Genomic DNA, 16,687 nt, shown 5'->3' with positions numbered 1-16,687 from the left:
TTTCCCTTTTAAAATCCCTTATCCAATACACTGGCCAGCATTGAGTCCAACCTGGAGCTTGGATGGCATTGCCCCTGTTAAATGTAAGGGAAGCTTCTGGCAGCTTCTGACAGATGCCACTCCTGCAGCTCCCCCTCTTCCAAAACTTTGCCATGGAAACCCAACAAGGTTTAAAAACAAAAAAAGGTAGCACAGAAGTTTTAGTATTAGAAGTTTCAATCAAAATTCTGACTTAGGATAAAGGGCTACAAGATACTCTGTCCTGCTTTATAACTGTGGATAAACTAAAATTCTGTGAATTGCTGGAAGATGCGCATATCAGTTAGTCTGCTCTGTGTGCCACAGTAATGACCATTCTTGGTTGCTAGATGACACCATGTTAGTACAGTACATATATATATAGTATATATAGTGTATATTATACAGTATAGTATCTTTTCCAACAGTGGTCAAAAAGGGAAGTCTACACAAAGATACCCTGGTGCACCAGACCTGCACCGTTGTCTGAAACTGGTGTGAAATAAAGCAAAGCCCTCTCTCTCCTGACTTTTGCTGCTTTTCTTGCCTCCTGCTTTCTTCTGATGATTTATATTGGTTATTTAGAAGAAAAAGCAAACGTTATCGTTTTCCCTGTACTGCAGCACTCTCTCCTCTTACACTCTCCTACTGCATGCTGGCGTTCTCACTCTCCCACACAGCCGTGTCCTCAGTTGGTCTCCTCTGTTTTTCTTCACTAACCTGTCCCCAGTCAGACTCACCTACCCTTTCCCACCCCTCTTTGCAGCCTGTCTTTCCCTTTAACACTCACCTTCTACGCCCAAGCTTGCAAATGTCCCATTTCCTGCCTTTCCGATCCTTCTCTCTTCCCCCGTGTCAGAACAGTAAGAACCCCACAGAGCCACGCTTGGCTCCGCCACTGCTGCCCTCACTGAAAGAGGCATTTCTGCTCTCTGGACCGGTCCCCACTTGGCTTTGTCAGTCCTCCTCTCCGACTGCAACTACCACTACGGCCAAGCCAAGGCACTGGCTAGGACTCTCCACCTGGCACCCACCCTCGCCCTGCTGGCTGGCGCTAGGAATTGAGTAAGAAACCTACGGGCTCTGCTGTACGGCAGACCACTCCTTGCTTGTCCCATCCACTCGGTCCCTAAACCACATTCTGAGTGACTGGAGCACTTAACTCCAGCTGGAGCATCCCCACACACCGCACCAGCACCAGTAAGGGTCTTGGTCTGACTGGGGGCCAGCCCAGCCTCACTGAAATGCACCCAGCGGGCTCCCTCACGTTACACTCCTGCCTTTTCTAGGTCACGGACGAAGACAGGGGCTGGCACAGGTCCCTCCCGATGCCGGTGACAGCTCTGCTTTGTCAGCCGGCTGCTGCCTCTCTGCGATGTTTTAACCTTGGTGCCCCCGTACCCTGTGCCCGAGGTTCAAAGTCCCCGCGGCCTGTCTGTCCCTCCTCACCTGGCGCCGCTGGCGAGCGCGGCCCCGGGGCACGGCGGCAGCCAGGTGCGCTCACACCTGTACGTTCCCCGCTCCGGGCGCGGCTCCCAGGGCTCCCGGAGCGGCGCACGAGACAATCCCGGAGCCTCCCCCGGGCGGAGAGCGCCTGCGGGGATGTGCGGCACCCTCCCGCGAGTGGCAGCTGGCCGCGGGGGCGGCCGCGGGGGCCGCTGCGCCGCGCCGGGGCCGGCAGCCCACGCGGGGCCGGGGGGCGGGCGCGGGGCAGGGCCGGACAAAGCCGGGCGCCAGCACCGCGGGCCCCCGCCGCCGCCGCGCCCGCGGCCTCCCGAGGGGCGGGAGGTGCGGCCCCCCGGCCGCGCCGCGGTGGCGCTGCCGAGCAGAGCCGGGCGCAGGGCGCCGAGCGCCGGCCGCCCTCCCGCCCGCACCCCCGCCCCGGCCGGCTGCGCGCACGGCGAACATGGCGGCGGCGGTGGGGCGGGACACTCTACCTGAGCACTGGTCCTATGGTGTCTGCAGGGACGGGCGCGTCTTCTTCATCGAGTAAGGGGGCGCCGCGGGAGGGGCGCGGGGGGCGGTGCGGCCCCGCTCCCGCCCGCCGCCGCCGCCCTCACTAACAGGTGCATGTTTTCCGCTTCTCCCTCGCAGCGACCTGACCCGTACCACCACTTGGCTGCATCCGCGCACCGGCGAGCCCGTCAACTCCGGCCACATGATCCGCTCAGGTGGGTGCCGGCGGCGCGGCGCCCCCTCCTTGCCCCCCGCCCTGGCCGGGAGGCTCCGCGGACGAAGTTCTCACCCCTCCTTCCCGCTCTCTCTCTCTCTTTCTTTCCCCGTCCCCCGTGCCTTGCAGACCTGCCCCGCGGATGGGAGGAGGGGTTCTCGGAGGAGGGCGCCAGCTACTTCATCGAGTGAGTACCGGCTCCCGGCCCCGCGCCGACCGCCCAGGGCCGGGGGGCGCTGGCGGCTCGGCCCCGGCCCCGGCTCAGGCCGGCCGCCCCCGCACCGGGCCCGCACGTCCGCCGGGTTCATTAACGATCCACGCCGCCGAAAGCGGCACCGGGGTGCGCCGTGCCAGCGGGAAAGTTGGCTCCAGGCGCGGCGGTATGCGGGATCCCCCCAGCCGCGCTCTGGCGGTGGTCAGCAACAGGTTTCCTTGGAGGCGGCACTTCAGTTTTCCCTGTTTGTTTGGGTTTTTTTTGGTGTGTGTTTGTTTGTGAGCTGGCTGCTCCCCTCCTCCCCGCTATTTACAGTGAGGTTTGCGGCAGGTGGAGCGTTGCCTTGCTGGGCGCCGGCCGAGGTGGTGGTTTTATTTTCAATGGCTCGTGGCTCTGGACGCAGCCCCGGGAAGTTTTGCAAGTGAAAGGCTTCCAGAGTCTCTTCCCAGAGACGGGGCTGAACGGATGAAGTTGCCATGCCAGGGCTGGTGGTGGCTGTCGGGATCTTTCAGTGCGTTTCTTTTTCAGAGAGCAGTTACAAGCAGGGATGTTCTGCTTACTGAGGTGCTTTGGCTCTATGAGATGCAAGTGTGTAGCGGTAAAGTCGGATAACTAAGACAACTTCTTTCAAACATTGCAGATGCAAGGCTTTTACAAAGACAAACACCGATGTAAAAGTAGAGATTTAATCAAATAAGTCTGGTACATCTTGGATAAAGAGTTACGTGTAACGTGTGATGTCTTTGCGTTTTGCTTTGGAAATCTGAATGTCTGACAAATTTAATGGAACCAACAGAAAAAGACTGGAAAATTCTCATACTATGCTATTGCTTCAATGCAGGACTGGGATGGCTAACCCAGGTTGTTAAGTACACCCCCAGTAACTGCTGACAGCTGTGTCACAATTGTCCAGTATTGAAATGCCTCCAGATCATACCCCAAAACCTTTGAGTAGCTTGAAAAAAAGGTTTTAGAAAATATCAAAGTTCCAAACCATATGGGTTCTAAACCTTGACTGTGTCAAGGAGCAGTTGACCGAAGGTATAACAAATGCCTCATGTTTTAGAGGATGTTTGTTAAATAAAATTCTAGATGATCCTAAAATGTCCTTTTTTTCACCTACAGAGGAGAAAAAAGGCCTTCAATCTTCATTTGTCTGAGCCAGAGGATTCCTTACAGTGCTAGGCTGGGCAGTTAGTTTAGCCCTTGACTCTTGAACAGGAGGTAGTAGCAAAGCATTGTAGCACAGCTCAGTAACACTTCAAGCTGCCACCCTTTATCTGTGGCCAGTGCGTTGAAAGGAAGGAACAGAAGTTCTGCTGGTTGCACAGGCCAGAGATGGAACTCTAAAATGTCCAGTCTGTAAATGTACTGTAAAGAGATCCTTTACATGGGTAAATAAACTTCTAGATGTAGGAATACATCTACTTGTTTTTCTGTCCTTTCCAGAAACTTACTACTTCAATTTTAGAACAGCTCAAATTCCTCTTCCCAACTGCTCTGTTTGGAAGACCATCTCTTGTCTTGTTTGTCAGGCAGTTACAAAACTTTTAATTTCTGATCTATTGAATTAGAGTTGTGTGCAGTGCATTTGCTTAACTTGTGCTAATAGTGTTCTTTACCTTGGGCTGGAACTGCTGCAGAAAATGAAATAAGGAATGGAGTATGTATTTTACTGAGCAATTTAATAAACTCAATCATCTTTAGCCAAGCAAAGTTTTGTGAGGAGACAAAGCAATGTTTTAACATAAGTCTCTTCTGTTGAACTGCTTCAGACCAAAGATCCTCCTGATATGGGGTACAATATTTAACTCTTCAGCAGTGATACTTCCCCCAGCACTGCTCTGACCTCTCTAATTTCAGCTCAAAGGCTTCCTGAGCTGAGTGGAATTTCTCATTTTTTCTTCCATGGGCATACTGAGCTGTTGTTGTGCTTATGTAAACATTACTGTCCTTAAATGATGATTTCCATACCTCACTGCTCTGTTCATTCTTCCTGTGGTGTTTCCACGTGATGAGTTCTCAGCTTACAGAAAAGGTTACTGGTGCCTAAACGCATGATTTCACATGTTGTACTATTAAATTCCATTTTCTGACATTCCAGCTCTCAAAACCTGTGAGCGCTCCTGGATAACTACCCAGTCCTCTTTGTACTGGTGACAGTTCCAGTCTGGTGTCATCTACAAAAATTTCACAAGCACATTGTTACTTCTCGGCTACTAATTTATTGAAAGGTGTCAGGAGGAACATTCCAAATAACCCCTCCACCTTGTGATAATTTCCCCAATTAATACAGTAGTATTTTTACCACATTGGAAACTTAATGGATCTTGTAAGTCTTATTATTCCTCTAATGAAATTAAAGGTATTACTAAGTATAACTGCTGTTTCAAATAACTTCAATCAAACATTTTATTTAAATATTTACAGACTAACTCCACTTACCTGATTTCTGGTACAGAGATAATGAAGATATTAGATAAAAGGTTGGATGTGAGCTGTCTTTTATATAAAAAAAACTTAACTAAACTTATGTCCATTTACTTCCATGTCTTTGTTGCTTCTTTCAATACTGTGGACAAGCTTGAAACATCATGTAGTAAAACAAGGGTTTGAAACACCATAAAGTGAAACAAAGTTTTATAACCTGGTCAAGCTTCATATCAAAACCAGGTAAGTTTTTCTCCCTTTTCCACCTAACAGCAGTTTGAAAATTTCCACAACTCCACTTCTCTTGGGTAGAAGCTTTCCAAATTAATATGCTGTGGTTTAGAATGCTTTTTGCTGTTCTGTAGTTGGGCAGCTGTTGTAGTTGAAGGGGTACTGTTTTCCCCTTGGTTATTTACTTGAGATGCTTGTCTGAAATGACATTCCCTCTTAGCCTTGTTTTGCTCAACTAAGCAAGCTGAGTTCTTTGTGCAGCCCTTTAAAAAGGGCTCTCCATCTGTTTGATTATCCTGTAGTTCTTTTCTGCACCTCTTGCAATATGAAGTCATCTTTGTTGCATGTGAGTGAACAGAATCCTCTGCTGGAGTGAGCTTTTGTGAGGCTCTCAAACAACAAAAGTGCTTTCTTGGCTCTAGAAATTTCTCAGTTTTCTGCATTTTAGGTTGTTTGCCTGTTTAGGGAAGATGCCCACATTGACAGCCCATGTGAGTGCTGCCAATTGACAGATTACATGCAAGTCTTTCCTTACTGCTTTAAATTTTAAGAACTGTTATTTATATTAGGAAGCTACATTCCATTAGCTTCCGATTAGCACACCCACGTCTTTTTGCGAATTATTTTCTCTGTTCCAGATGTTCCTCTGGTTTTCTTGATGGTGCAAACCCTGTTAGGGAAGTGCTGCCTCTTATCCTAAAATCACTAAATAAAACATTAAATAAATGATATATAAACTGATTCTTCTGGATCTACATGTAGTAGTCTTGGAAGTATCATGGTTGTCACAGTTTTTGAATGCTGAATACAGCTTGCAACACTCTTTTTCATCTCTTATTTTATTTGTTTACTGATGATTTTTCAAATACCTTGTGTTTGTGGGGCAAGTGCTTTATGGGAGAGTCACTGCAGAAAGGTTGTTGCTAAGCATATGTGGAACTGAATGAAGACTGGACAGCACTGGCTTTGGTTTGTTTCTGGTGGTTGGGTTGCTGATGTGAAATGTTAATTGTGGTTGGCAAACTCTTTGCGGGGAAGGAGATAGCACATGCAGGGAAGGTTGTGATGATAGTAAAGCAGTGCATGTATGCATTGTACTGCAGGTTTTTCTTTCCATTTGCTTCTCTTTTTTTGATTGTCCAAAAGACTTGGGGAAGTTGAAAAGCTTGGAAAGTGTGGAATGCTTTTTTATTACATTCTTACAGCTTTCAAATATTGAGGTGGCTGTTGGTGTGGAAGGACCTGTTCTTGCAGTGTTAGATGCCTAACTGGCTTGTATTTAAATATCTTAAAAAATGTATACTGCTGCTACAGAGGTTCTTTTTGAAAGCTGCAATGGTATTGCGCATCTGAAAGGTAATCATGCATTCAAATTATAGCCTAGAATTAGGAACAAAAAAGTAGAAATTAACACTTAAATATTTGAAGTTAACCTTTTATTTGTTTCTGAATTCAGTTTCTAGTTCACCTTGGCTTTTTCTTTGGGTAACAAAGTGGATGTGCAAGAAACAAACCCATGAAATTGGCATAGAATTAGTCAGTAACTGTTTGCAACTGTTATTCTTTAATTCTTGTATTTAGCCTGTACTGTGTGTAGGAAATATGCATGGTATGTGTTTCAAGTGTTTGGAAATAGCAAAAGAGCAAAGTATGCTAAACAGAAGTCTGCCTTTTTAATTTTGATTTGCTGTGCCAAGTGTGTACATTCAGGTACACACTGAAAACCATACAGTGGGCTACAGATGATACTCACTTAATGATTATTTAATCACAGAAGCCCAACGGGGAGGAGACCATCTGGGTTATTGAGTCCAGTCCTTTTGATTATCTGGGAAGATTGTTTTGTAATCTCATTAATAAATTTAATCAACAGGTTTCTTCTGCCCTGCAGAAATTCATGTCTTCCCCACTCCTAGTAGGATGCTGAAAACTGTACTTTTTTTTGGTGGCTGTTTAGATGGGCTAAAACACTATTTACTGTATGTGTTTGTTGATCGGCTGTAAACAAATTAGAATTTCTTGCTGTTTTCTCCATGATGGATATTGCTGTAAAGATACTATTGCTGAAGTAAGAGGTACTGCAGCACTTAGCTACTGTAAGGAATGGTGATGACCCTCATAATGAGGTCTTCTGTCTAGATGATGTCCTTTGTGGTTCTTGACCCTGTGCTTAAATAAAAGGTAATGTATAAGTAAGTCTATGAACTGACATGAAACCCACCGTGAGGAGCTGGCCCATGATCCACTTCACTGCACTGCTGCTCTACATGGCCAGTTTGAGTTGGGGGGAGTTCCTGGAGGGGAATAAAAATTTCTTAGCTGGAGCCACATGAGAACTTCACCAAAAGTGGTATGTTCACACCATCTCTAGAAAACGTGAGGATAGTCTCTGGTGAAATTAATGGGTTTTGTGTGCTCTAGAGTATCATGGGGTAACTTTCAGGGAAAGGAACCTGGAGTTCCTCAGCAAGGGGAACAGAATCCCAGCAAGGGATGGAAGACCCAGTTTGGATATGTGGATTCTGCAGCAGTGTGGATTCTGGCAACCAGTGATAGCCTACAGTCAGGATTTGCCCTTGAGGGAGCCTAGACTTCGCTGAGGCAGTTTGTACGGGTGGAAAAGTGGGTGTGGAATTAAGAAGTGGAAGAAAAATGCCAGAAGTGGCAGTTGTGTTGAGAGGCTCGGCTCGGGAAGCTGCTGTCCCATCCCGCAGTTCTGCAGAAGCGATCCATGGTCTTGAGCGGCCTCTGCTGGCTCTTGGCAGCAGGAGGAAAGCTGCCAGGCTGGGTGAAACCCTCTTGGTTCTTCCTCTTCTCATTTTAAATTTTCTTGGAAGAAACGATTCCATTTGAGCCATGGAAAGCAGAGCTATATACAGTAGAAGTAAATCTCACTGCTTGTAGGAGTTTCTGTGCATGTCTCTTTCTTGTCCTTCGTTCTCCCGCTTTGGGTTTGGTCAGACAGCCTGTTTAACACATTTTGTTGTCCTGGATCGTGAGCAGAATTGAGCTGGGAATATTGGATCTGCTGGTTGGATACAGCAGCTGTGTTTCATTCCAGCTGGGGAAACAATTAAGTGGCCTTTTTGATGAGAGTTAAAATGGGAGATCACTCATTAATGAGTGCAGTAAATTATGATGGATTTGTGCTCGGGCAGGGATGGCTGACAATTGCAGAGAGCAAAGGAAGTGCTTTGTAGTTCAGCTCCCAGAAAGTGGGAAAAGAGTTGTTCATGGTGCCTGGATTTCAGAGTGCCCTCTGGAAGAGCAGGCTTGGAACTGTGCATAAGGCAAATGCCACATGTGGTTTGGTTCAGCAAGGTGTGTGAATGAAGAGGGATGTTGTGTACATTCCTTAGGGGAGGGAGGAGCGCATAAGGGAAGGTGCTGAAGTTTGTTTTTAAAGCAAGGCTGCACCACAGTGTATTTAGCTTGGTTCATTAATCTGTGTTTGCCTTTATTCCAAGATACACACATGTTGGAAAACTGAATTTTGACTACCTGAAGAGGCCAGCAAGGATTACACACACTTAGAGCGAGATGCTTCTTTAGATGCTGACTGCTTCTGGAAATCAAAGTTTTCTCAGAAACAGAGCAACATTCTTTTGTTCTGGTTGGTGTTATGTGGCTTCCTTTTGTTGTAGCTCAGAAACAAAGGTATGAACAAAGCTGCCAGCCTCCACATTTTGTTTACTACACATTCCAGCTTTTTGACATTAATGTGTAAGAGAAACTTCATTCATTCAGCCTCTCTCCTAAAGCAGTGTCTACTTCTGCATTCCTTGGATCTGTGCAGGTGAATGTATGTGCCTTTTTAAAGAAGGTACATATGGCACTGAGGGTTTCAATATTTCTGAAAGTCCGTCTAAAGATTAAGAATAAATACAGTCATGTAGCTGTACTGGGCAGGTATTGCTGTAATCCCGAAAGTAGTTTTCATAACCTTGAGTTACATTTCAGACTGTTTTTATGACTCTGCAACATGCCTGTCACGTCAGATGAGGAAATAGATAATTTATTCAACACTTTAAATTATATTTTATTAATTACTCATTATCTGCCAGAAAAGAGAGAATCTCAAATATTTGAGATAGCATTAATATCAAGATTCTGCTATGTATTTTGTTGAAAAAGGTTGCTTCTTCAATCAGTAGTTAACTCTAGCAATTGAACCTAGTGAAAAGGATTGCCTATCTATAGGCAAATAATGCAAGATGATGTTGTATTTTATAAATGGAAGAAACAAAAAGGTACCTTTTTCCAGGCAGGTCTGGCAATCCTGAACAATCTTACCAAGTGCTTCAGAGAAAAGGGAAGTGTGTGCTGTGAAATACATGTGTTCTATGCCCTGCATTTTCCCATCATTCCACTGGCTGCAGATGGATTATGCTAAAATGAGTTTTAACCTCACTACTGATCCTATCATCTCAAATATTTACATTTCTTTGGTACAGATGAAGTGTACTGCTTCGGTATGGTAGTGCTGGATCTCTGCAAAGAGCAACTTGAATAAATGTGGTGTCACATTTATTTAATATCACATCCAATTCTAGGCAGTATGACTGTAGACTCTAATTTACTGCTAAATCTAATTTGTTTTGTCTTTGCATCCTAGATGTCCTTTTTAAACTTTTTTTTTTAATGGCCTCGGTTTGGATAACAGTAAAAAATGGGGCGTTTTATTCATAGCTTAATTGTCTTTTCCTACAGCATTATTAGACTGTTTTACAAGATCTGCTCTGTGTCCTTAGAAGCAGAACTTTTAATTTAGAAGCAGATTTGTAATTAAGGATGTTTAAATCCAAGAAGAATCTGGTTAAGCGCCCAACCCTTCTCTTTTTGATTGTCTGCCACGGAGTAGTTGGCAAGAATGTCACTGACTTGTCTAGACAGGTACAAAATCTTGTTACCAATACATAGTAGGTATGTCATTTTCTGCCTGAAGTTTTTTGTTTAAACCCTTGTTTTCCTTATTGCTTATCTGTATCTTTAAAGGTTTTATCTTTTAGTTTAATAAAAAGTACAACCAAAACCACCAGAACTTTTAAAATGAAATTGGAATGCACTGCTGAAATAAAGCATTTGAGTAATACTGGATTTTATTTACAGTTCTTTGTCAAGTGAGGACTTTATTATATTTTATGTACTTACCAGAGATAAATATCCTGAACTAAGAGCTGACTGAAACATTTGGAAATACACATTAATTCTGCAACATGCAGGTGATTTTTTGAGGAGCTCTGTATAGACTCTGTAAAATATAAGTAAGCAGGAAAGCTGCTGTTAATTTGCTGTTTTATTCAATCTGAAAAAAATGTATTTATTGCGTTTTGCAAGCCACATATTTATTTCAAAATGTCATAGTTTCACATTCATCTTTAAAGTAGCAAAATGCTTGGACCAGCAACTTTCACTTAACTTTCATGTTTATTCTTTACTTTTTGCTGTTGCTTTTTTGTTCTTTTTCTAAGGAGAGGGAAGATTTGCTTTGATTAACTTAGGAAATTTATACCAACATTAAGGAGAGCAATGAAAAGATAAAGGTAGTGTTTATCTATCAAGTAGCATAAATCAGAGGCCAAAAGCTAAAGTAATTATTTTTTTAAATGTGTATCTTTTAAAGCCAATTTTTAGACCTTTTAAATGTGTGCTCTGCATGTTCACCTCTAAGTGCTTGAGCTCAATGCCTACTTTGAATCAAAGAAAATAACTGGGCCTTATCCTAATACCTGGAATAATAGATCTGTTAGATCTTTTTCAGCAAAATCTTTAAAACACATCTGGAGAAAGAACTGTGCTAATGGGTGTGATTAATTTTATGTAATTTTAACTGGCTGGTAAAGCAATCATATTTTCTGTACTTTTGGTTAGAGATCAGGAGTTAGAACATTAGCTGTTTGCATGGGGAGATAACACTGACAAAATGTAGATGTAGACCGTTGTTCCACAGAGGACATGGCAATTCAAGACCATGTGAATCTCCTGGACGAAATTTAAATTAAATTAATAAAAGTTAGCTGCAAGATGATGAGATCCATTTTTCTTAGATGAGTTATCAAACACTTGATATTTATTGTTACCATCTCAGAATAGCAGCCCTATTTTTAAATTCTTTTGCTTAAATAGTGGAATTTGTGAACGTGCAATTTTTAAAATGTAAAGTCTTTGCTTGCTTTCCAATTAAGAAAATTATTTTGTCAAGTGGCTTTTAAGCAGATGTTTTTATTTCCTTTCTTGGAAATCAGAAATTAATGCCGTTCTTTAAATGCTGCTTTTGTGCTTTACTTTTTTAGCACAGAAATGCTTGACTGCCTAAAACTATTTCACTTAGTGATGAGATTTATTCCTTCAACACTGAACATTTTATTATTCCCAACATTCAATTTTAAACAGCCTAATCACTTTCCCTTTGCTCTTCCAGTTGGCTTTGTAGTGAGGTGCAGTTTGAACGCATTAAAAAAAAATACAAGTCAATGACTTATTTCTCATGTGAAATCATTACATGAAATTCTTCAAATGAAGAGATTACAGGTATCGAGTTGGGCTTTGATATACTCATTTTACAGGGTATTTAGTCTATTCAGTTGAAATGTGGAATGATAAATCTTGACTTCAGTGGAGTGTATCAGTGTTAACAGATGTTTTCCAGTGTCATTGTCTGTTTTTTCTCCCCTTATTGGTAACTTGCCTAGGAAGGTGAATAGCTAATCTCTGGACCAAGAGTCTTTCTTGAGAGTTGCATTTCCCTGCCTCAGGAGAATATTGAGTTGTCTAAGGAAATATTGAAACACCAGAATGGTGGGAGGGAAATTGACATTACTGAGGTCTGTCTATGACAGTCTCCTCTGGGAAAGAAGTAAAACAGCATTCATTTTTATGACTTTAGGTATGTTTCCTTAGTGTGATTATTGGGCATGAAATTCCGGTTTTGCTTCTGCATTCTCCTTGAAGGATTAAAAACCATTTCAGGTAGAAGCAGAAGTCACAGTTAACATTACTAACCCGGAGCATCTGGTGTCAAGGTTAAACACAAGTTATTAAAATACCTGATTAAGGCATTTGAACATAATACCCAGTATTTGCTGAGCAGGAGCTGCTGTACTGATGCAGAGCAGTCTTTGCTGAGAGATTTACAAATAATATGGGCTTTTAAAGTCTGGTGGTTTCTCTCTCACTGAGCAATTTCAAGTGTTGCAACAATATTGCTGGCTTTGCCCGGTGATGCAGAGAATTTCAGGAGAAATGTCTTCACATTTTACATGAGGTTTAAATTTTAAATAACCCTTGTGCTGGGTGGATTTCTGCACTACAAGGAAACATCTGCTCCTTTTAGTGACTACAGTAAGGAATCACTTAGATTGGAAATGAAACTCAAGGTGATCAAGTCCAACGATTTACCTGACGCAGCCAAGTCCATCCTTACTCCATGCCCCAAGTGCCAATGAATTTAAATATACCCAGGAATGGTGACTCAGCTACTTCCCTGGGCAGCCTGTTCCAATGCTGGACAACCCTTTTGGTGAAGTAGTTTTTTCTGATATCCAATCTAAATCTCTCCTGGTGCAGCTTGAGGCCATTTCCTCTTGTCCTGTTGCCTTTTTCTGGGAGAAGAGGCTGACCCTCACCTGGCTACAGCCTCCTTTCAGGCAGTTGTAGAGAGCAGTAAGGTCTCCCTGAGCCTTCTTTTCTCCAAGCTAAATGCCCCCACCTCCCTCAGCTGTTCCTCACAAGACTTGTGCTCCAGACCCTCCACCATCTGTGCTGCACATATTCTTTGAGTTGGGAATGTGGGATCTCAGCTGTGACTTTCCCTTAGGATGGCTGCAAAGTCAGATTGCAGCTGAGCAATCTCAGTGGCAGTGCCTAAACTGATGGTTCAGTAATAATAATGATAGTTAAATGCCCCAAATATTGGAAGTTTGTGAAAACACTGTTTAAACTGAGTTTGCATAAAGGAGACAACCAAAGTTAGCAAAAGAGCAGGAAGGATGTGAAATACTTATTGAAATGTAGGTAAGTAGTGAACTGAAAGCCTTTCACTGTGGGCTCTGGATGTGTTGTATGTTCAGAAATCAGAAAAGAGATTAAGCATTTTGCAGAGCGAGCAATATTGGATAACTTGAATAGTTTTAAATGCAGTTTTTGCCCCCCCAGTCTCTTTTCTGCAACATTTGTAGCATCAGCATTGCCCACAAGGATGGTCCCAGGGTTTTATTTTTCCCATTGATCAGATGCAACAGTCAGCAGTTAAACTGTTAAATGGTATTGATAAATAACATAGGCTAAAGACAGAAATCAAGGAGGAAAGTTGAAGTTCCTGTGTATGGATGATGTGACTTTTCCCTCACTAGAAAAGTAGCAGTCAGAGAGAGGGGAGCTACAGGAGTCCAGTTTTTATCCAGCTCATCTTCCTCAATAGGTGCAGCAGAGGAATTACAATTAGCAATTTGGGGAATGCCTCTGATTGCCAGCATGCTGTTCCTGTGTCACTGTGGTGGGCAGACAGCAGGTGCTCAAGGAAACTGGTTTGTGGAAATCAGATTCCTGAAATCTTAAAAGGAAGTGGTTGTAAATTGTGTTTTTAAGCAATGTGAGTAGTATTTGAATTATTGATGAGCAGAAGAGCCTTGTTTGTATATGGAAACGAAAACACTTGTAAATTTATGTTTAGACTGTTACACAGCTGTTTCCTGAGTAGTTTCTGTCACTTAGGATGAAGTACATTGTAAACAAGCCAGTCGCTTTTTCTTTGTGGGCAGGGGGAGTATTAAAAAAAGCCTTCATTTTTATATATAGTGGGCTGCTAGTGAATAAATAATATATCTATTTTCCTTAGAAAGAAAATTATCTATTTTCTTTAGATAGAAAATTATCTATTTCCTTTAGAAAGAAAATTCAAAATTGTTTTTTCTCATGGATTTTTAAGACTTCTGTGATTAGTATCAGAATAAGAAATTCTACGAATGCACTGGATAAACTGTGATAATTCTAAATGAACTAATGCAAATGGAATTGGTTTAAAAGTAGCATCCACCATCAACAATTCTGTTTTTCCCAGATTGTTAATGATATATTGACTTTTTGTTCCTTTTGTCTCATTTTTCAGGAATTCCATGAATGATAATGAACATAGGGTTTTTTATGTGTTTTTGGGTCTGCATACTAGTTTTGGGTGAAGCTGAGTGAGAGAAATGTACTGGAGGTGCTGTTCTTGGTGAATTTTGGTGTCTGTAAATGATGTAGGTGAAAATACAAATTAAGCATGATTATATGTTTGATTGATTGAACAGAGTTCTTAAGCATTCCGTCACAGGGTTTCTTGGTTCTTCAGTAATACAGAGATTGAGAGATTGTTGACCTCTGCAAATGTATTAAAAAATTCTAGTGCATTATTCATTTTTGTGTTTAATTTGGCTCAGCAGTTCTTCCATGCCATTTGCCTTTACATTCCATTTATTTTGGCTACTCATGTTTGCAGTGAAAATGTTAAATTGCACTGTAAGAATTCCCTGCCAGGCAGGTGAGTAGAAATATGGAGAAGGTATGAATTGAGAGTGTTATGGTTTTGGGAGGATTGCCCATATGAGGAATTAGAGTGGAGGAGCAGTGTTAGGAAAGCCCCAGTGTTCTGCTGGTTTTAAGGGAGTGTAGTTCTGTCTCAGCTGACTGTGGTTTTCTTTAGGCTGAGCTTTAGTTAAGAAGTTTAGGGTGCATCTGAACCTGCCGTTTAGGAATGGATTATTTTAAGAAAACCCAACCTTCTGGAGGCTTTTGACTGTGAGGCAGACAAAACAATTTCTCTGTCACAATCAGAGAAATTGCTTTCTGTGGGGAAGTAGTGTGTCAGAAGTTGTCAGTAGTTGAACTGCTGTCTTCATGAACAAAAATTACTCGTTATGAAGTGTACCCTGCTTAACCATTTAAATACTTTTGCTTGCTTGTAGGGTTTTTTTTGGTAATGTTTTGGACTGTTCTGAATTTGATATATGAAATCTTTCAGTGGGTGTTCCATGCTGCACCATGTGTTTCCAGAAGTGAATGTTTGGTACTGGAGTAGAAGTACAAAACAAATTGTGACAGTTAATACACGGGTCCCACTGGAATTTCACTTCTGAAGCGAGCTAAAATAAAATGTCTTAATAGTCTGTGATACAAATGCATTTTTTGAAACTTACAGTACTTTTTTCTTGAGTGCTTCACATAATTTTGAATAGTAAGTCGTGATTTCCTTTTCTATTTTTCAAGCTGGTTTTAATCTAAAGCCATGTAAATTTCTCATTCCTAGTGGATCATAGATTGCAAAAAGAAAAAGTGGTTTAAGGGTGTTCCTGGTAGTTTTTCTTCACTTCTGACATACTTGTTAACTGAATTTGCTGAATGAGAGAAGGAAATATTTTCTCTGTACCTGCCCAGAAGCTAAAGCATTTAACAAAATTTTGAAAGTAGTTATGGAATACATTAATTACTTTATCACCTTATGTTATGGGCAAATTAAATTAGATTAACAAGGATGATGTTAAAGTACAGAGTTTCCAAAAATATGATGGGAAAGCCTTTTGTGGTATTGTGTTGAAATAATTATGTATGCATGCATTTTGAAAAGCTTCTGAGATGATTTGGCATCAAGGTCTTTAAAAAAAACCTTTACACTTCATCTGCTAGGAAAAACTAAAGAAACCCCTCTGGATTTTTCAATGCTGTATGAAAAAAAAAAAGGAATTTTTTTTCTGTGTGTAATTCCATCTAAAGTAACAGTTGCTTTTTTAGTGGCTTTAAGAAGGTCACAGAGCTCTAATCTTGGAAGATTTTTGACAGTGAAGTATTCCCTCTTCCTAATCAGTTTGTGTCAAAACACATTTATGTTAAAATACATTTATAATTACATAGCTAGCAGCTTCTCCCCTCCCCCTGCAAAGAGTATTCCTGAAGCTCAAGCAGGTCAAAGGCTCTAGTGGAAGCTTTTTTGCTATCTGATGCTGGATAAATAAATCTTCTGAGAGGTAAGCACTTGCCATCTTCATAAAGACATGATAAATACTATACTTACTGATATAAGGTGCTTTGAGAAAATATTTCTGTATTGGGTGTTTTGGTTTTTTTACGCTAGGGAAAAAGAGCTCTCTCAAAAGCTTTGTAAAATAGTAGGAGCTGTTCTGTCCTAAGTCTTTCCTGGAGCTCATGCTGTTTCAGTTGGGTCAGTCAGAAATTTGCAGTAAACTTTCAGTTTATAGATGTTTTTATGTTAATTTTCCTTGATTTTGAATGTGAGGATCTTTACCATTGTTTGGAATAAAGACCCCTTTCACTAACTCAGTTTTCAAGTGGGTGGTGGTAACTCTAACTATAAAGTTTTTAATGTTTTTTTGTTACTATTTTTAAAAGTGATTAATCATGAGGAGAACTACTTGCTTGTCAACAGGTCTGACAAGTAGAGGAAGGAGTTTGTACTTAATCTGAAATGCAGCAGGAAAGGAATGCCCTTCAAAGCTTTTTAGCCCTTAGGTTGATAACCCCCTCCCCCATCAGTGTTGAAAACAGTCTCTGCAGGGTATGAAAAACAAGTTTTTATTTATGTAATGTTTCTCTGCAAATAAACTTTAAAAATACTAAAAGAATAACAGGTT

The 16,687-nt window shown here is 41.9% G+C and overlaps 1 protein-coding gene across 7 annotated transcripts in view; it reads left to right on the top strand.

Moving 5' to 3' along the window:
• The first annotated feature begins 1,892 nt into the window (after window positions 1-1,892).
• The window catches only part of PLEKHA7 (pleckstrin homology domain containing A7), a 145,656-nt gene continuing 130,861 nt past the window's right edge, over window positions 1,893-16,687 (top strand). For all 7 annotated transcript variants that reach the window (XM_014252127.2, XM_014252126.2, XM_088057539.1 and 4 more), the window contains exons 1-3: window positions 1,893-2,007; window positions 2,113-2,189; window positions 2,318-2,375. In XM_014252127.2, coding sequence (XP_014107602.1) covers window positions 1,925-2,007; window positions 2,113-2,189; window positions 2,318-2,375 — 218 coding nt within the window. In that variant the 5' untranslated portion in view covers window positions 1,893-1,924. The remainder of the gene's footprint in view (window positions 2,008-2,112; window positions 2,190-2,317; window positions 2,376-16,687) is intronic.

The sequence above is a fragment of the Pseudopodoces humilis genome, chromosome 7 (genome assembly GCF_049639895.1).
Source record: "Pseudopodoces humilis isolate 2021_Gansu_Grassland_sample_001 chromosome 7, ASM4963989v1, whole genome shotgun sequence".
Classification (NCBI taxonomy): domain Eukaryota; kingdom Metazoa; phylum Chordata; class Aves; order Passeriformes; family Paridae; genus Pseudopodoces; species Pseudopodoces humilis.
The sequence above is the reverse complement of the archived record's forward strand: the minus strand, read 5'-3'. Positions and strand labels throughout refer to the sequence as shown.